Here is a 20,668-nt window from a genome sequence, read left to right as displayed (position 1 = left end):
TTGTGAGCTTCACCCATTTTAAATAATAGGTGAAGTGTGTAATCTTCATTATCACTTTGACGGGATTTGGAATCACCTAGGAGGCATACCTGTTCTGGGCATGTCTTTTTTTGTTTTGTTTTGATTCTTGATCCTTTTTTTGTTGTTTGTTTTTTGTTATTGTTTTGTTTTTTTGTTTTGTTTTTATTGTTGTTTTTTTGAGACAGGTTTTTTTTTTTGTATGTGTGTAGCCTTGGCTGTCCTGGAACTAGGTCTGTAGACCAGGCAAGCCTCAAATTCACAGAGATCTGTCTCTGCAGAACTGGCATTAAAGACATGAGTCGCCACTACCCTGCTCTGGCCATGTCTTTGAGAGTGTTTTCCCAAGAGTTTTAGCTGAGTAGGAAGAACCCACTTGGAATGTTGGGTGGCCATAACACATGGAACAGGGACCAATTTCAATAAAAAGGAGAATGTAAGGTGAGCATCAGCCTCTGTCTGCCTCCTGGCATGAAAGCTGCCTTAGACTTCTGCTGCCATGGCTGTACCCTCAAATTAGGTGCCAAAATAAACCCTTAAGTTGCTATGGTCAAACACTGTCACACAAACAAGAAAAGTAACACACACATTTGTGTGTGTTATAGATTACAAGGGCAATCTATACTATTGCCCTTGCAAGAGGGGACCATCCCTGAAATAGCCACTAGTCCCAGTAAAGATGAACTGCTGTGTGAACAAGATTGGAAACTAGGAAAGATACTCTTTTTGGCCCTGTTACAGCAACTGTTTGACTGAGGGCAATGCATGTAAGGACACAAGTAAGGGTCATTAGGACCTCAGTCCTGTGGAGAGACCTAGGTAGGATCACTTAGCATCCTACACCCTGACAATACTAGTAGATATTTGGCAGGGCCAAATATTTGTACCACTGTGACCACAACTTAAAAGGAAAAAAATATTTTGACTTGTGGTTGCTGAGGGTTCATTGCATAGTCGCATGGGCCGCTGCACTTGGGCAGAACATCAGGATGACAGAAGTATGTGGGGAAAGTTGTTTACTACATGATAGACAGGAGGCCCAGAAGGAGACTTGGACCACTGGACCAGGTAAGAACCTCAAAGGGGCATCCCCTGGATCCTCCTTCCTCTAGATTGGCTCCACCTCTTAAAAGTCTCCAGAACCTCGGGAACTCATACCACCAGCAGGCACCAAGCTCCACACATAAGCTTGTGGGGGACACTTCAAGTCATCACAGCCCGTTAATGAAGAAGGAATGTGTCCTGAGTTTTACTGCGAGCTAAAACGGTTCATTAATTTGGTTCATGTGATGCTGTTTTCTTAGAAATAAGGGACACAAAATTTTCTCCCTACATATGCCAGGTTTCTCTACTAGACACCACGAGACAAGGGTTTAACATTTTTTAGGGTACCGACTCTACAGCATTTACTTCTGAGATGACGGGATTAAAATATTTAGATATCCGTCACTGTAATGCAGCATTACTGGACCATAGGCCAAAACCTTACCATTCTGTTAGAGCTGCTAAATTCCCTCTAGCCCCGTTGTGCTTTTTCTCACATTCTTCCCGTGAGCAAGTCGTCGTCCCCCTCTCTCTCTGGAGTGACGGTCAACTTCACTGACAGGAAAGCACTGAGGCCCGGTGGGAAAGCGCTCAGCTCCACGCTAGGCGGGGAGGAGCCGGGGCCGCGTGACGCTAGGCCGGGGCGGTGACGTCACCGCGGAGGCGGGGGAGTACGTGCGGTGACGCGAGCAGTGGCGCCCGCTCCGCAAAGCTGCGTGTCCTGGGCCGTGTCGCGCGCCTCGGCTCGTGCGGCTCGGCCCGGGCTGTGGCGGGAGCGACGATGCCACGGCTCGTGTCCCGGAGCGCCGCCATCCCGGCCTGCGGGTGTCGCGGTGAGTAGCCTGCCCGCGGCGCTTGACCCCGCGCGGCCTCCGTCGGCGCCGGAGCGTGGGCTGCGGCCTGAAGCGCTGCGGCTGCTGGAGCTGACTCGGTGGCCTGGGAGGCCCGAGCTGCTTCCGGCTTCCACCGCAGTGATGGGCACTGCACGGGGCCGAGCGCCGGGTGGCCGTAGCCCCCCAGGCGGTGTTGTGATTTATGGAAAAAATACTGGTTTTTATCATTATTGCTGTTATTACGGTCGGTCTATGCGGGTCAGGATTTAGACCGCGTCTACACCGGAGGCTAGAAGACAGAAAGGATGCTTGTTAAAGAAACTGCCTTCCATAGTTTCCACACCCCAAACTAATGCATTAAATATAAAAACAGCAAGCCCCGCCCCTTTCTGCTACCTCTCCCCCTGTGATAAAAATATTGGCATGCTTCATTTTTCCTATCAAAGATTAGGTTTAGTCCTTTTACTTTATTGAGAGCTATCGTGGTCATGTTGATTGGTTGGTTATATTTAAACATCAAATGAGACTAGAGACACTTTCTAACAAAATAGTATTACTTCGCACAACAGGAGCAGGCGAAGCATTCTAATAAATCCCCTTTCTTTATAATTTGAAATTATAAAGAAAAAAATTTCTTTTTTAAATTTGAAATACTGGTTTAGGAAAAATAGGAAATAACCCTTTTTTACCCTAAGTATGTGTTTGCCACAGAGCTCTTCGAGTGAAATATCAGCAGAGTAGTTCATGCTTCTTTTGGACAACTGCCCTGCAATGTTTGTTTGTTTGTTTGTTTGTTTGTTTGTTTGTTTAAGACAGGGTTTCTCTGTGTAGTCTTGGCTGTCCTTGACTCATTTTTGTAGACCAGGCTGGCCTCAAAATAACAGAGATCTGACTGCCTCTGCCTCTCTGATTTACAGGGAGGGACTACAGGCCTGCACCACCATGCCTGGCTTTGCCCTGCAAATGTATCTAATATTCCTGTGCTGTGTCTTGCCAGGAGTTTTCCTTCGAAGTTTTATACTACTATTTTTCCTGCGTAGCATGAAGTTTATTGTTTTAACAGTGTACTTGAATGGCACCGAGTACATTCACAGTGTTGTGTTACTGTCAGTGCTGTATATTTCCAGAATAGTTGTGTCACTCCAGATAGCACCGTACCGTTAGGGAAGGGACTCCTTCAGTCTCTGAATTTACCTGGTTTAAGCACATCATCGTTAAGTGGAATCCATGGTCTTTCCTTTCATCCATGTTTGTGTGTGTCTCTTTGAGGCCTCGTGTTGGCTATTCTTGGTTGTCAGCTTGAGTACATCTGGAATTAACTAAAACCCCCAAATGGCCGGCACACCTGTGAGAGATTTTTGCTTAATTAAATCATTTGAAGTGGGTAGAGCCAGTTCTAAACTATGTCTTGGAAGGGAAGATCTGCCTTTAATCTGGACCACACCTTCTGATAGCAGTTTAGATAAAGGGAGTGGGAGAAGGAGGCTCTCTCTCTGCCTGCTTGCTTTCACCCTCACTAGCAAGTCCTTTCCTTCGCTGGCTTCAGAGCCTACTTCTTCAGGATTCCAGCCCACCCGATGAGACATCCAGCCTAGTGAACTGCTGGATTCTTGGACCTTCCTTTGGTAGACAGCCACTGTTGGATGACTTGGACTGCAGCCTTGTAAGTCATTCTAATAAATCCCCTTTCTGTAAATATGGAGAAATCCGTCTGTAACTTCTGTTACTCTAGAAAACCTGCTTTCATTCTTTGGAATTGGTCAGTTCATAATTGAAAAGCCTCTGCTTTGGAGGCTTTACCTGTACTGACTGCTGACTCTGAGGGCTCCATCTCAGCACTTAAGCTGACTGTTCCACTCCGTAACCTTTGTGGCGCTTCATATGGCTTGTCAGCACATCCTCTGGATGTTCCTTGGGACCCTTTCATAGGTTCTTTCTCTCCAAAGTTCAGTGTCCTAAAATTCAGTATGTGCTTTGTGTACCTGTTCTCCCTTATTTACTTAAAGCTCCTCTGTACCAGTTTTCATGTAACTTAAACTGTAATTCCCATGAATCTGTGTGAGGCCTGGATTCCAATGTGAAGTCATCTTCCTATCTTGAGTGTAACATCTCTAAAACCAAACTCACTCCTAACTCTTATTCTGTGTCATCAAGACTTGAAAGGTTGGTGCTATAGTCCCTTTTCCCTTAGGGGTGCCCTTCATGCTAACCAGTATAGATAGTTGGCCTGTGCTCTACCTTCCCACTCAAATTTTCACAGCCCAAGGTCAAGCCAAGATGGCTTGTTTTTCACGGATTCCTTGATTCTAAACATTTTCTCCTTCTACCCCAAAATGTTTTGCGTACAGCTGTCAGGACTCTGTTCCTAATATAGAAGGTTAGAATTGCTTAAAGACACTAGCCAGCTATTTTCATCCCACCTCCCAATATGGTCTCACTCTGTAGCACAGAATACATTCTTCCTGCCTCAGCTTCCCAAGTGCTGGCATTAGAAATGCCCAGTTCATTAGCTCTCTGCATTTCTGCCAAGTTTGCTCTCAGGGGCAGAGCCCCAGCCTATCTTCCTGTGATTAATCATTCAATTTCCACTAGCTTTAAAGCCCTCATAATCCCTTGACCAGTTAACCTGTAAAGTCTTTTAGGTAGGGCTGGAGAGATGGCCCCATGGTCAAGAGGAAATGGTGAAGGCTAGGAGCTTCCAGGACTAGGCCTAGGTTAGCAGACAGAGGCAAAATCTTACTAGACAACTGAAACAGGCGAATAAAAGTTCCTTTTACACATTTCCATCTGAGCATTCTGCTGTTCAGATACATACTTGTAGCGGTGTGGTGGAATCTGCGTGGCCTTCTGTGGAAAAGTTGCTCTGATGGAGTTGTTGGTTCTCCCCACTGCTTGTTCCTCAGGCTACAGCACCTTCTCACTGTTTCTGCCTGTCTGGGCTTACTGGGGGCTGCTGTTGCTCAGTGGAAGAGCCATTGCTCAGAGGTGGCCCTAACAGTGACTAGGCTCTTTCTGTCCTGGCTTACTGGACCTGCCAGGTCTACTGAGCCTTGTGCCTTTACTTAAAGCTTGCTGGCTGCCTGTCCCTGCTGTTCTGTTTCTTGGTGTACGTTTGCTTCTTTCTCTCAGCAGCATTGCTTTGAGTACTTCTGCAACTGAGCCATGTTAGTACTGTAGCATTTGCTTTCTTTTTGGCTTTAAGGAATATTGTTTGTTGTTTTTATTAGGCTGAGTTGCCCAAGCTAGCCTTGAACCAGAGTTAATCTGGTTTGAACTCTGCTGCCTTAACAGAGTTTCAATTGTACTGCCTTAGCTGGAACATATCAGCAGAGGCAGGGACCGGGAGATGCCTGAGGAGTCCTTTTAGAGACCTTTGCTTAGGGAATGCTGAGGTATTTCACATTGAAGAAGAGACTTTCAGGACCGGTGAACATGAGGCAGAGGTGGGATTTATAAAGATTTATTATGTTTATTCTCTTTCTCTTCTTTTTAAGACAGGTCTCATAGCCTAGGTTGGACTCAAACCTGCTGTGTAGTCAAAGATGATCTTTAACCTTTGACTCTTCTGTCCACCTCCTAAGTGACTGAGTAATAGGCATGGACTTCTGTCTCCGATGGGCCTTAAGGATGCTTCAGGAAGGATAGCACCCGCATGTGGGTGTGGCTTCTTACAGCAGAGTCCCATTTGGATGTCTTGGTCATTTATCTGTGATGTAGGTGCCTTCTGATGTTGTTTGTATATTTGGCATATCACTGTAGCTCAGGCTGGCCTGAAACTCACTGCAGCATATCCGTCTCATCCTCCTGATGGTTAGCGTTCCCTTCCTGGTTTTTCTTTTCAAGTAAATGAGATCATGGAGTACAGCAATTTCTGAGATGTGCTTGACAGTATGTCCGGGTGACAAGACTGAAAACATAGGCCAGAGAGCTGGAGAGGTGGCTCATAAGAGCCTGGCTGCTCCTCCAGACATCCTAAGTTCAATTCCCAGCACCCACTTGGTGGCTTACAACCATCTATAATGGGATCTGATGCCCTCTTCTGGCCTGCAGGCATGCACATGGACAAGGACTCATACATTAAAGAAGTACATAAATTAAAAAAAAAAAAAAAAAAAAAAACTACACAGGTCAAGAGTGTAGGTCACAAACATTAGACTTGACTGTAAAGACTTGATTAAAGGTTTGTAATACTGTTTCTGAAAATCTCAGAAAGTTAATTTTATAGTTGAGGCAGTGGTCATATGTGCTTTGGTTGTAAACATGATCCTTGTTATTTTAACACTTTAAAATAAAATTATCATTTGTTTGGTAAAATTAGTTGAATTTTTACTTCTTTTAAAAAATATTTTTAAAAAATTTATTTACCTTTATTTTATGTGCAATGGTGTTTTGCCTGAATGTATGTCTGTGTGAGACTGTCAGATCTTGGAGTTACAGACAGTTGTGAGCTGATATGTGGGTGCTGGGATTTGAACCCGGTCCTCTGGGAGCGCAGTAACCACTGAGCCATCTCTCCAGCCCCGTTTTTGTCATTTTTAATTATGTGTATCTGCATGTGAGTGCAGATGCCAAGGAGACAGAGCTGTCTGACACGGGTCCTCTGGAAGAGCGGCAAGTGCTCATGTTAACTGCTGTGCTTTAGCTTCAGTCCTTAACATTCTTTGTTTTTTGTTTTTTTTTTTCTTTAAGATTCATCTTTATTTTATGTGTGTGAGCATTTTGCCTCTATGTATGTTGGTGCACCACATGTGTGCAGGGCCCACAAAGACCAAAAAGGGGTGGAATTCCCTGGAACTAGAGTTGTAAATGGTTGTTAGCCACCACGTGGGTTCTGGGAACTGAACCCAGTTTCTCTGCAAGAGCAGCAATTTGTTCTTCACTGCTGCTCCAGTTCTCCAGCCCCTATTTTAACATTATTTGAAATGTCTATTATCTGGGTGTGGTACCACATGCCTTTAATACCAGCTCTCAGGGAGCCAGAGGCAGGCTGATATCCTGAATTCAAGGCCAGCCTGGTCTACAGAGTGAGTTGCAGGACAGCCGATGCTATACAGAGAAACCTTGTCTTGAAAAACAAAACAAAAAAAAAAAAAAAAGAAAAAGAAATGCTTCTGTTTAAAAGGATTATTGTCTCAATACATGTCTTCACAGTTGTGTCAAACAGTTGACTGTTAGTAGATGACAGGAGGCAGGGTCCCTTTCCTTTCCATGTCCCTTTAACTGGCTCTCTCTTTATCGTAACTTAGCATCACAAGCCATCTTGCAATGCTTGTTCTGTATAGAGAAGAGATTCATCAATACTAGCAGGCTGTCAGAAGACCTCTCCCAGGGAGCATTTGGTGTCTGGAATGTAATTTGCTCTGTACTTTTTCTGTTCTGTGCTCTGCTCACTGCAGATTTAGTTGCTGGTGCTCGGTGCATTCTTTTAGTTTTCCAGCACACAGGTAAGGGGTGAAGGGAAAACTGTGTGCTTTGGAGTTGTCGTCACCTGGTAATTTCAGAGGGTATGAGGCACAGCACAGCTGTAAACCAGTAATTGAGCTCAAATGAGCAGCTGAGTTCAGATGTGGCATGTCTCTTTTATAGAAAATACTGACAAACACTTGCTCCTTGACAGTTTGTATACAGTGTATACTTAAGCAGAGAACAGCTGGGAACTACTGAAAGGTAAGTCCTTAACATTTAAAGAGACATTTTAAACTTCATTAAGCATTATGGGAATTGTTTGTACTGAGAAACTGAAAGCCTTCTGTTAGACAGGTTCATCTCATTAGCCATATGCTACAGTCTAGTTTGTGCAGGGCCAACGGATTCAGACTGTCAAGGACTCAGAGAAGAAGTGCCCTTTGATCTTCCATTTATAGAGTATTTGCTCAGTGTTTGCATTTTCTCCAACTTTACAAGTTAATGAGATCAAAATATCCATCTTTCCTTCCAGGGTGCTCATAACACATTGTTTTCTTTACACACATTTTGGAATGGAAATCTCCTTTGCATCTGAGTAGGGAAAGACCACTCTATTACATTGAAAGCCTTAGACTATTTTTTTTTTCTTAAGGTTTTTCTTACATCATGGAGTGTTTTCCTAGAAAAGTTATAGTTTAGCCTTACTTATTAAAGGATTGCATATACTTTATAGAATGTGCATGAAATAAAAACAAATAGAGTTAGCCAAAATACCACTAACCAGAGCCTATTAATATTATTTCCTGATAACTGCCAGCAGCTATTAACAACAGCAGTATGTAGACTAAAAATAGGCACCAGGGTATATATCAGAAAGCAACCCTGGCCATCAGCTATTTTAAATATTTCCTTTTGTTTATCTATATCTTCCTAGATCTTAAGTGCAGTATTGAGATGGTGAAACATTCAGCACCCCCCTGGTAGCTTTTCCTGTGGAATTATTTAGTGATTTTTTTTTCTTTTAAAGGTGTTAAGTTACTTAATATGTTATTATGCTGTGAGCTGAGATAGAAAATTAGTGGAAATAGGCAGTATTATGTAGGTCAGAGTTTTAACAGCAAATTCAGGTATACTTAAACTGTTACTTAATAAAATTGTTATTTTATTAAGATGAATTTTTGTCGTTTCTGGGATTTCACAGTAGTGCCAAGCAAGGGAAGATGTGTCTAGCTTCTTAGCCCTCTGCTGCCCCCAGTCTATTCTCCTTTCTTCCTTTCACTAGAGGAAATGACCCTTCTTCTCCATGGCTCACGAAAAAGACTAGAAACCAAATCAGTTACTCTGCTTGTGACTTAACTGTTCCTTGGTTTGCATTGTTGTTTCTTTTCGTTTTCTCTTTTTGGTCTTTTGGTCCTTTTTTCTGAGGAACTTGTTTGATAACAACTTTATTTTTTTTCTACAATGATTTTCATGATTGAATATTTTTGTTTTGTTTTTGTTTTCTTAAGAGGGTTTCCATCTGTAGCCCTCGCTGTCCTGGAACTTGCTCTGTAGACTAGACTGGCCTTAAACTCAGAGATCCACCTGCCTCTGCCTCCTGAGTGCTGGGCTAAAAGGTGTGCACCACCACAACCAGCTTCATGTTTGAATTTTTTTAGAACTTGTGTCAGTTAGAGTACATTGTATTTTCATTCACATAGTAGAAGGAGAAAATAGATTCCTGCAAGTTGTTCTCTGATCTCTATATATGTCATGTGTGAGAGTGTAAATATACTTAACATTTGTAGGATTCATTTACTCTTGCTTAAAAAAGAACAAAAGAAAGCTGAACTAATGGTATCCATATAAACTTTCAACGTGAGAAGTTACAGAGAAAAACTGCCCTTGAAAGCAATGTAGTGGTATATTTTCAAAAGTACCGTTCTGCGCACTGACACCTGTGTGCTGTGCATGTGGAGGCCATTTGGTGTCATTTTTAATTGTTCTCCATCTTCCTTTGGAGGTGTGGTCCTCACTGAACCTGGAGCTCTCTGATTGGTTAGGTGAGATGGCAGCCAGGGATCTATCTGCCTTTCTCTGCTTTACCTACACTGAGATTACAGTTGTACAGAGAAGTTCACCCTGAACAATGCCCAGAATGCAACTGTGGCCTACATGCCCTCTCAGTGAACATTTATTTTTATTACCCACATGTACTCTGCTGGTGTCTGAAGTTTCACATTGCTCAGAATCTAAATGTCCAGTAACTTTTAGAGCAGAATATACTTTTAAAGAGTATCCAAGCAAGTGGTTATTAATTATTAAGGCTCACCACTGATCAACATTTGGGTGTGAGAAGATGGAAGATCTTTGTGTTCTGGGGTCTTACTATGGCTCTATGGGTGAAGGCTCTGTGTGAGATCTTCTGCTTTTATTGTGGATGCATTATTTATCTAGATGTCTTCACTTCACAGATCTGTGTAGTGATCGTTTTTAAAACTCTAATTTTTTTTAAAGATTTATTATACAGTGTTCTGCCTGCATGTGTACCAGTATGTCAGAAGAGGGCACTAGACCTCATTATAGATGGTTATGAGCGACCATGTGGTTGCTGGGAGTTGAACTCAAGGCTCTTAGAAGAGCAGCCTTAACTCTTAACCACTGAGCCATCTCTCCAGCAAGAAAACAGGAAACATGACAGGAGCCTACCACAGAGAGCCCCTGAAAGACTCTACCCAGCAGGGTATCAAAGCAGACCCTGAGACTCATATCCAAACTTTGGGCAGACTGCAAGGAATCTTATGAAAGAAGGGGTCGATGAAAGACCTGGAGGGGACTGGAGCGCCACAAGGAGAGCAAAAGAACCAAACAATCTGGGACAGGGGTCTTTTCTGAGACTGATACTCCAACCAACGGACCATGCATGGAGATAACCTAGAACCCCTGCACAGATGTAGCCCATGGCAGCTCAGTGCCCAAGTAGGGGAACAGGAGCTATCTCTGATATGAACTCAGTAGATGGCTCTTTGATCACCTTCCCCTGAGGGGGGGGCGCAGCCTGACCAGGCCACAGAGAAGACAGTGCAACCATTCCTGATGAGACCTGATAGTCTAGGGTCAGATGGAAGGGGAGGAGGACCTTTCTTATCAGTGGACTAGGGAAGGAGCAAAGGAGGAGAAGAGGGAGGAAAGGTAGGATTGAGAGGGGACAAGGAAGGGGGCTACAGCTGGGACATAAAGTGAATAAATTGTAATTAATAAAAAAAAAAAGATTAACTTTCAAGAAAAACCCTCTATTCTATTTGGGCTGTTTAGGCCTCAACCTCCCTTCCAGCTTCTTAACCCTGTGGAGGAGAGAGATTAGTGTGGAGAGAGGGCCCCTTACTTCTCCCAGCTGTTAGGGTCAATGGGTCTTTTAGAGCTCTGTACCAATCTCCATCAGCCATAGATGCAGCCAATGGTCTTCTTCAAGCTTCTTTTCAACACTTTTCTGAAGTGTTTCACCCCGATCTGTCTGCTCCAAACAACCATACCGCCTGTCTCTGTTTTCTCTAAACTGCTACACACCACACGCCAACACCGAATGCCACCCCTTTCCTTTCTGGGCTCTCAGTGTATATTCAGAGTCCTAGACCACGCTCTTCTTCGTGCAGCATGTGGAAGGCTGTTTACCAGCTGGCAAAGGCCATGCCCCGTACGAGACAACAGGTGTGGACAAACTATAGTCCAACTAAAATCCCACACTTGAGATTAAAGCAAAAACATATGTACATAACTGAGTTTACAAAGAAACCAAATTTTCCATTACAGATCTGAAATTACCCTTCTGTTGATAGGTGTTTGGCTTCTCGTTTTCCAACCACAATGCATTGCATTCTCTCAGCCACTCAGGGACCTTGAACCCACCAGCCTGTTTACATTTTTTTATACAGGTTCTTCCTACCTCATACCCTTCTGCCTGGCTTTAATCTGTGGTTTCCACTATGGCCATCATGCAGCTACCATTGAGTGAAAGAGAAACATGAAGCCGCACAGCCTTCTCCACTGCTGAGACTGTCAGTGAGTCATTCACTGACATCCAATTTTGACTATTGGTTTTATTAACCACGTATGTTTCTCACTGAAAACTTTCTCACTGGTTGTTTGGCTTGGCATTAATTGAACTTAAATTTTTGCTTTGATCTTCTTTTTAAAAATGTTCAGCCTTGGACATTTGAAGCAAGGGGTAATTGCCAGTAGAAAAAAAATAACAGATACAAAGCAAAGATTGCTATGTAGAGGCTGGACTTGTTATTTGTCAAAGTAGATTAGATTAGATTAGATATAGATTAGATTAGAATTTCAGGTTTTGATTTCTGCTTGGTTGCTTACCTATATCTGCTATGGACCTTTTCATATTGGATTGCTAATCTCTTTAAAACTGGTGTCTCTGTTGGTTCTAAGCACTGTTATAGCCAATAATAGAAGTGGTTGATTTCATAAATGCCTCTTGTGTACAGTGATTCACAACGTAAAACACATTCTCAGTAATAACATGGTGAAGGCTACTTAACAGAGTTGTTAAGATGAGTACATCTTACTGTCCTTGATATGGGCTGCATTGGCTCTGATGATGGCGAGGCGGTGTTTTGTGGCGACTCGAGACAGAGTCTGACAAGCCGTATGAGTGGGCTCTTTGGATAGAAAACCTTTTCATTTTGCATGTATATGTTTGCAGGCAACCAAGATGGGGAAAAAACAAACAAACAAACAAGAAACCAAAACAACCAGAAATGAGATTGTGAGTCAAATGAAAAGACTTTCCTGTTTTCACCACAGAGACTGTTATTCAATATTAAAAATTTGTCAGGTTCCTTAAGTTGTCTCTTTTACTTTGCCAGTAATAAATATGACTATTGTTCCAGTACCATTTTCTTACTGTTGTTGAATAAGCTGGTCATGGCTTCATGTAGAGCATTAAGGTATTGCCTGACCCAACAAATTAATAGTGATATGTTTAGAAATTTCTAGCATTTTGGCAAGCATACTGATAGTTGTCTTACCCAGTCTTTCATTCATTTCAACAAATATTCATTAAATATTTGCTGCTCTGGACATTCTGCCAGGAGTCAAGCAGACCAAATGGCTCTTGCTCCAGTGTTTCTCATCTTCCAGTAGGAGGAGCTAAATGTGATAAGCTAGATGAAAAAGTAGCTATGTGTATGCATGAAGGAAGACTAGGTTTGCCGTCTAGCAGCTGAGTTGCACTTGAAGGTAGGTGCTCTAGGTATAGGCCTTGTTAAGAAGGCCATATCTGAATAGGACGTAGGTGGGTAAAGGAGGCAGCTATGAAATCACCCAAGGAAAAGTATTCTAGACAGGGAAGAGCCAGTGCACAGTATGATTGATGTACTAACCCATATGGAAATCTCTATCTAGACCAAAAACATATGTCAACTGTCCTGGTTTTGATATCAGGATATTAAAAGCCTCTGAAAGTGAAGTGGAGAATGTCCCTTGTTTCCTGTTCTAAAGACAGCTACGTCATACGCAGGTCATCTTCAAAGTTTGCTAGCTTAGATTTTTGCAAGTGCAAAACCACCTACATTTTTGTTGTTGTTGTTGTTTGTGAAGGCTTAACATTTAAAAGGACTGTAAATCATCTAGGCCGGCTTGATTTTTCACAGCTAGTGCTCTTCTAGGAACTAACATATTGCATCTGAATTCACAGACAATTTTTTCTCTTCTTCTCTTCCCCTCTCTCCTTCCCTCACCCTCTCCCTTTTCCTCCTTCCTCCATTCTCCTTCCAAAGAAACCATATGGAAACCTACAACTGTAGAAGTTTTTAAAAATACATTTATACTTAGGTATAGTGGTACATACCTTTACTACTGGAGGCAGAGGGAGGCAGATCTCTGTGAGTTCAAGGTTAGGTTGGTCTGTGTAGTGAGTTCTAAGACAGCTAGGACTATATAGAAAGACCCATTTTACAAACAAATGAACAGTAAAAACATCTATACAAAGACATAAAAAATTAAAATGGAGTTATCCTTTAGGGGGTATCCAACACCCCTATTAGAGCTACTAGAGGCCAACAAATAAGAACTCCAGTGCTAGGAATGCGTTTCTTCTTTTGAAGTTGGAGGTTCCAAAGACCCCAAAATATTACAGGTTATTGTCATTGCTCCTTCTAATACTTGAGTGATACCTTACTGTTCAATACACTACATATTTTAGTCACAGAACTTTCACTCATGTTCTGTTTCTCCAGAAACCAGCTGGTACTGACTGGGAACTTTAAACTCCTGGCTAGCTTTCATAAAAGTGTTGAAACTGCTTTAAATGCTACTGGAAAAGAAAAGTAAGCATCGGTCATGCCTGGCTGTGAACTCTTCCAGCTACAATCATGACTGGCCTGGCAAGACATGGCTACTAGGGCCATGGTTGGATTTAAGGCTCATACCTGGCACCATTATTGGACTGAGAACCTGTAGCAGGACAGATTGAAGGCCCGAGGAGAGAACCTACTACTGTTACTTTGCTAAATAGATATAATAAACTGACTCCTATTGACTTACAGTTATACCCATAGATTACATCACAGCTCCAACCCCCAAAGTTCAGAGATCATTGTGGAAAGAGGTAGGTGGAAAGAGTTGAAGAGCCAAGGGGAGTGGATGGCCACAAGGAACCAGTGGCTTCTGGACATAGCAGGACAGCTGCACGTATGAACTTACAGTGGTTATATCAGCATACACAAGACTTCTTAAGTCTGACCCAAACCAAATCCCATCATGAGAAGAGGAGGTCCTCCTCAGTTGAGGTGCTGTCGCAAATTATTATCTGCTGGGAGAGGAAGGGTCAGCTTTCTCTAAGAGTGTAGCCCCTGATAAGTTAGCTGTGGTCCTTCCAGTGGAAGGCCACACAGCCAAGAATATTTGGGCAACACAAATTAACATTGACAGGCGGTGAGGTCGGGTGAGGGCCACTTTTTTTTTTTTTAAAGACAGGTTCTTGCTGAGGCCTGGGCTTAAGCTGTTAGGCTAGGCTAGTGGGCCAGGAAATCCCAGGGATCCAGCTGCCTTCACCTCAGCCTTGGGATTACAAAGCATGCTACACTCAGTGTTTAAGAGCATTTGTTACTCTTGGAGATGACCCAGGTTTGATTTCTATATCCATATGGTAGTTCACAACCATTCCCTAATTACAGTTCCAAGGAATCTGATGTCCTCTACTGACCTTCATGGACACCAGAGACACATGTGGTGACAAAGATACATGGAGGCAAAATACTCATAAGCTAAAATTAATGAATCCTAACTGAATAAATTTATTCAAGGCTTGCCACAATTTCTGGTCTTTTACATTGGTGCTATGGATCAAATTCTACAGCAAGCACTTTGTAGCCATGGAGGTTTTAGTTTATGATTAAAAGGACAATTATATCAGTCTGTACGGTGTTGCCTAGAAACTAGAAATGCACAGCACAGCTCTGGAAGGTCGGAAAAGCTGTATTGTCTGTGGTCCTTTAAATGTGGAGCTGTTACACAAACACTTCAGGTGGAATTTCAAAGTGTGTCATTGGCCTGGAAGTTGCCTAACTTGACTGGCCAGCAAGACACAGTAATCCACTTATCTGTCCTTAGGGCTAGGACTGAAAGTATGTTGCCACACCTGGCTTTTTACATAGATTTTAGGGAGTGAACCCAGATCTTTACAACTGAGGTCTCTTCCCCGCCTCCTTGAATCTTGCTTTTAAAGGGCTCTAGACTTGGCCAAGATGGTGAAAGTCAGGCTGAAAAGAAACAAATGTCAACGCTCACTTGTAATACAGAGTTGCTTGCTGAAACAGCTGTATCCTGAGACTCAGAAGGGCTTGGCTGTCTTTCTTCAAGTCCACTTTGGGTGGCTCCATTCTGTATTAATTTGCAGGAGTCCACAGTCGAGGTAGGAAGGCCTGGAGTGGCTTGAGGAGAACCATCTTTAAATGTCAGTTTTGTTACATAGTTGGCGAGGGTCAAAGCAGCATGCCTATGGCCTGACTTCAGCATCCCATGGCCTTCTGAACACATTGTACTTTTGTTTTTATTGCTGTTTGCTTGCTAGTTTCCAGCTCCTAAGCCAAGATGCTAGGCAGTTAAAATCTTTCTTAGTTGAAACTCAGTGTTTGTCTTAAAGGTCGTTACTCTGCCTTCCCATGTTGTTGCAAATTTGTGACTTGTTTTTCATGGTAAACACTTCTCCAACCTTTCTTCCAGAATGTTTTCTTGCATTTGCATTTTTCATGGATATATTTAGTTTAAAAGGTACTGTCAGCTGACAGGGCAGCTCATTTACATTGTAGTCAGTTTCAGCCACTCTCTCTTTTTGTATTACTATTTTAACTTTGCTTTGAATTACTTTTGTTTTTTAAGTTGACTTGTGAAATGTCTAGTCATTCTTGGTTGGCAAATAATTTTAAAACATCTAGACTGAGGGTATAATCTTCAGGATTAATGTTTACAGTGAGGTTTACTGATTAATTTGCTTTGCCTTGTTTTTTTAGGAACAATTTTAATAGGCTGTAGAAATAAGTAATTTTTAAGTTATATCTTGTGCAGACTCTCCTATGCAAGATTGCCTAGATTGCATTTCCTTGTCCTCATCCTTGTCCTCAGCTTACTTGAACTATTTTATGTGTGCTGCTGTTTGATACAGTATTTTGCTCCAACTTTGTTTTACATGACATTATGCAGCACAGGTTGGTCATGAACTCAGGGTCATCTTGCCTTAGTCTCCCAAGTGCTGAGAGTATAGTTATAAGCCACCACTCCTGGCTATCTCAAAGAAACTTCACATGTTCTGTGATGGTACACACAGCATTTGAATTCTATTCATGAGAAGTCAGAGCTTGAAAGCAGTGACCGCACTGAAAGCAATTTAGAGCAAAGGTGAGGAGTGTTCATTAACAGGGCAGGTAAATAAGTCAGCTATTTTGTTGCCTTGTTTTTCTAAATGTTAACACATTGTGTATTTTGTACCTCTGTTAACAATAGGCAGGGTGGTTTAGAGATTGTTAAGTGTGTTTAGTAGCTGGCTGAGGAGTGTTCTGGAGGTCTGACATGGGTATCTTTATTTTTTAGGAAACTGAAAATGGCCCTGGAGCTATGCTAGGTCTATAATGGGAAGTGTCACAGTTCGCTATTTCTGTTATGGGTGCCTTTTTACATCTGCAACCTGGACAGTTCTGCTTTTCATTTATTTCAACTTCAGTGAAGTGACCCAGCCCCTGAAGAATGTGCCCATCAAGGGGTCTGGGCCTCATGGACCATTTCCCAAAAAATTCTATCCACGTTTTACTCGAGGTCCGGGTCGACTATTAGACCCACAGTTCAAAGCAAACAGAGTTGACGACTTGATGAATAATCATGTGGAAGATCCAGATGAAGGCCTCTCAAAATCCTCCTCTGAGCTGGGTAAGTGATCAGGTCTGTACTCCTTAAATCGTGTGATCCTCAAGACTAGACATTTCCAATTGTTCCCATAGTTACATGGTTCTTTTTAAATCTGTACAGTAGCTGACAGAAAAGCTGTTTAAACCCTGAACCAAAGATCATAGGGACCCTTCTTAATGTCTTTAGTTTTTTATTTTTTGGTTTTTCAAGACAGGGTTTCTCCGTGTAGCCTTGGCTGTTCTAGATTTGTAGACCAGGCTGGCATTAAACTCACAGCGATCCACCTGCCACCTTGCCTCTGCCTCCTGAAGTGCGGGGATTAAGGCATGTACTACTACGCCTGGCAGAAGCCCTTTATACAAAAGTTTGTGTGTAAATTTTTGTGGGGCGTGGGTATATAAAAGCTTGATGAGATTGGGGCCTGCTGGGGTTCATTGGGATCTAATCTGTTGCTTTTATGGAACATTATCAGTATTTTTCCTCTGGTCATGGATAAATTTGTCTCGTGATTATAAAATATGGGTATTTTTGTTTATTTGTTTGTTTTTTGAGACCAGGTCTCACTGAGTAGCTGGCCTGAACAGAAATCTGCCTGCCTCTATCTCCTGAGTGCAGGGACTAAAGGTATGTGTGCCAGCACATAAGAAGATATTCTTAAGAAAGTGTTTTTGAGCAGGTGTTCATGATTAAGGCACACGTGGTTTGCATTCAATTGATAAAAATCTGACGGCAGCCTCAGCTTATTTGAAACCTGAAACTGCAGTCAGTTTGAAAAATATGGTGGTATACTCTGATTACAATGGTGAAGTCAAGGCTTCTGGGAGACCATCACATCATAATGGCTATTAAGATCATCTTTTTCAGACGTAAGGCAATTTTGCTCTCTTTCAGGTATGATTTTCAATGAACGTGATCAGGAATTGAGAGACCTGGGCTACCAGAAACATGCGTTTAATATGCTTATTAGTAACCGATTGGGATACCACAGAGATGTGCCAGACACCAGGAATGCAGAGTATGCTCCTTTTTTTTTTTTTTTTTTTTTTTTTCTGACGAGTTTCAATGACAGTGTTTTAATGGCAGTGTTCAGATTTTGCACCTAGTATTTGTCATATCAGAATGGTGAGCTGGATCCCACTCCTACCCTTGAAGCCCATGGTCTGAGAATGTAATGATGTAGTTTTAGAGCTTGCTGATGTCTTTGGACATTCCAAGTCAATAACCTGAACCTAAACTTCAAAAAATATTTATTTTATGGCAACGGGGAATTAAAACTAGTGAATTACTGTCTTTCTCATAATATTTTGTACTTTCTTTTCTTTCTTTCACAGGCGTTTTGTTCTGTAGTCAGTCATTCCACAGATGTTTGTTGAGCACCTTTAGTTTGCCATATAATACACAGGCTCTGGACAGAATAGGATGTAGGTTGTTTTGTTTTGTTTTGTTTTAATAAAATGAAAACCCCAACCATTCTATTTTACTAGTAAAGACTCAGGAGCCAGATGCTGGTGTGAAAACCTGCTAGCTCAGAGAGGCAGAGAAAGCACCAGCTGACTTTTCTCAGCTCAGGTCCAGATGGGAAAAAACCCAAAAGGCTGACTAGCTCAGTTGACAGCCCAGGAGGAAAAGGCCAAAAACACCCAGGGCCAGAGGCTAAAGTCTAAGCTAAAGCCCCCAAAAGCTCCTCCTTCTTCTCCACACTGTCTTAAATATCCCTCAACTCAAAGTCCCTCTTACTCTTTAATCCCTGCCAGCTGATTTCTCACTCTGCCTCTTGACCCAGGGTTAACTTTATTAAATCCTGTGTACAGAAAGCTCTTGGATTACAGGTGTGCACTAGGGCTGGGTGAACTACACCATAATCACCAGTTTACAAGAAACAGAAAGTTCTTGGATTAAAGGTGTGTGATAGGGCTCAACCACACCAAACAAGCAGGGTTTTACAGTTCAGTTTTGGGGTTTACAGTGGGATCATATATCCTGCAACAGATGCAGCCCTTTGGTTCACAGAGCTCAGTCTAGTCAGGGCAAGTTATTGCAGAAGCATGAGACAGGGCTTAGATCGGGCCGGTGGAACAGCAGGGAGGGGCCTCAATGTAGCAAGGCCTTTCCATGGAGAGACAGCACAGAGGGGCCTCTGAAGTGTGAGCGCAGCATGCTAAAGGAACTGATTCATATCAGCTTTGGCTGATCGTGGGAGAGCTGTAGGAGGCTGGAGGTAGGTGGGACACACACTCCCGGGAGGGCTGTGAGCCTGAGGAAAAGAGGCAGGGCGCTGGAGTTTATCCCCCCTTTTTGCTTTTGTTGTTTTGTTTTGTTTTTGCTTTTAGAGACAGGGTTTCTCTGTGTAGGCCTGGCTGTCCTGGACTCACTCTGCAGACCAGGCTGGTCTCTAACTCACAGAAATACACCTTCCTATGCCTCCCAAGTGCTAGGATTAAAGGCATGCACCACCACCAGGCTGGAGTTTATTCTTTAAGTTACTAACTGCTGTTGCTCAGAGCCGGCTTTCAAGTAGTTAGTATGTCCACTCTGTCATCTAAGAATACCACAGTTTACTCAAATCCTTTTTACATTTAGGTAAAAACTGAACATTTCAAAGACAAAGTTGCGTTATTATGTTTCCATTTGACCCTCATTGAGAAACTGGATAAGCCTCTAGTGCTGCTCATGCAGTGATTTCATGAACAATAGTGCATTGTGTAACTTCTCCACCAAGAGAAAGAAACCAGGCTTTAAAGGGAAAATTAGTAACATAGTGTGAAGCAAAGAGTAAGCCACAGTGTTTTTATAAATGCTTAAAATCACTGTACTGCAAGCAAGAAGCAGAACAAGGTGGCAGGAAATAACCCAAGACATTTAAGCCTCTTAAAACACCAGGTTTTCTTATTTTGATAAAGGTGTAGGGTGAAGTCCTACCCGACTGGCCTGCCCACTGCTAGCGTTGTTATCTGCTTCTACAACGAAGCCTTCTCTGCATTGCTGCGGACTGTGCACAGTGTTGTGGACCGCACGCCGGCACGCCTTCTTCATGAGGTCATCCTTGTGGATGACAGCAGCGACTTTGGTAAGTGGTCTGTGAAGGGTCGCCGTTCACCAAGGTTCTTTTTCACGGTGTGATGCAGTTTCGGCTGAGCTTCCAGCCTGCCCATTGATCATAGGATTATTTTGCTGAAGTTCTTTATCTTTGTAAGCTGTTTACAGTGTTATCTAAATTCACCCCTGGGGAATTCCCCTTGGTTTGCTTTAAAAAATGCCCATTATGAATTAAGCTCCAGCTCATAGGAAGTTATGAAGACTTCTGCTGCTCTTCAACCAGCTTCTCGTGTTGGTTGTCTTTTATATTTACAGTACAGTGTAGAAAGCAGAATTCCACAGTGGAGAAGTGTCAGCTTATCTTCAAAGTTGCTATCAACACCAGCACAGTCTTAAGAAGCACACTGCATCACCCAGCAGCCTCTGGTGTTCGCTTTAGAGCTATCCTCTGTCTTTGTGCCCTTGTATCCCTTCCTGGCATCTGATAACCTCTGATTTTGTCATTTCAAAAGTGTGATATAAATGGATATTCAGTATGTGCCCTTTCGAAATTGGCGCTTTTCACTTGGCAGAGTGCTGTGGACCATGCTTATAGCGTAACTCTGCTATACCAGTTCTTTCCAGAATAGAGTAGCCTGCATTCAGAAAGTTATTAGATGTTATTTGAATGCTAGTTTTTCTGAGAATCACTACATATTTTATGCACCTTTCTTCAACTGTAGATTTTTGCAAAGAAAAGTTTTATACCGTTGAGCTCTCAGCCTCCTTCAAGGTGAGTGGGATCCGTTTTATAAAGATGGAGACCAAGAATAAATGTGCTGTGGTGGCACACACCTTTAATCCTTTAATCCCAGCATTCAGGAGACAGAGGCAAGCAGAGCTCTCAGTCTGAGTTTCAGAACAACTAGGGCTACACAGAGAAACAGAGAGAGAGAGAG

At 42.6% G+C, this 20,668-nt stretch overlaps 1 protein-coding gene across 2 annotated transcripts in view; it reads left to right on the top strand.

Annotated features, from left to right (window-relative positions):
• The first annotated feature begins 1,723 nt into the window (after positions 1-1,723).
• Positions 1,724-20,668, top strand: part of Galnt11 (polypeptide N-acetylgalactosaminyltransferase 11) — a 36,949-nt gene continuing 18,004 nt past the window's right edge. Inside the window, exons 1-4 of one of the 2 annotated variants that reach the window (XM_055612648.1) lie at positions 1,724-1,895; positions 16,383-16,715; positions 17,586-17,709; positions 19,595-19,761. In XM_055612648.1, coding sequence (XP_055468623.1) covers positions 16,421-16,715; positions 17,586-17,709; positions 19,595-19,761 — 586 coding nt within the window. In that variant the 5' untranslated portion in view covers positions 1,724-1,895; positions 16,383-16,420. Of the gene's footprint in view, positions 1,896-13,599; positions 13,622-16,382; positions 16,716-17,585; positions 17,710-19,594; positions 19,762-20,668 lie in introns of those variants that run through there. The other variant, XM_055612649.1, reaches the window with a different exon arrangement.

Source organism: Psammomys obesus, unplaced genomic scaffold (assembly GCF_907164565.1).
Source record: "Psammomys obesus unplaced genomic scaffold, mPsaObe1.curated_primary_1811, whole genome shotgun sequence".
In the NCBI taxonomy this organism is placed as follows: Eukaryota; Metazoa; Chordata; class Mammalia; order Rodentia; family Muridae; genus Psammomys; species Psammomys obesus.
The sequence above is the reverse complement of the archived record's forward strand: the minus strand, read 5'-3'. Positions and strand labels throughout refer to the sequence as shown.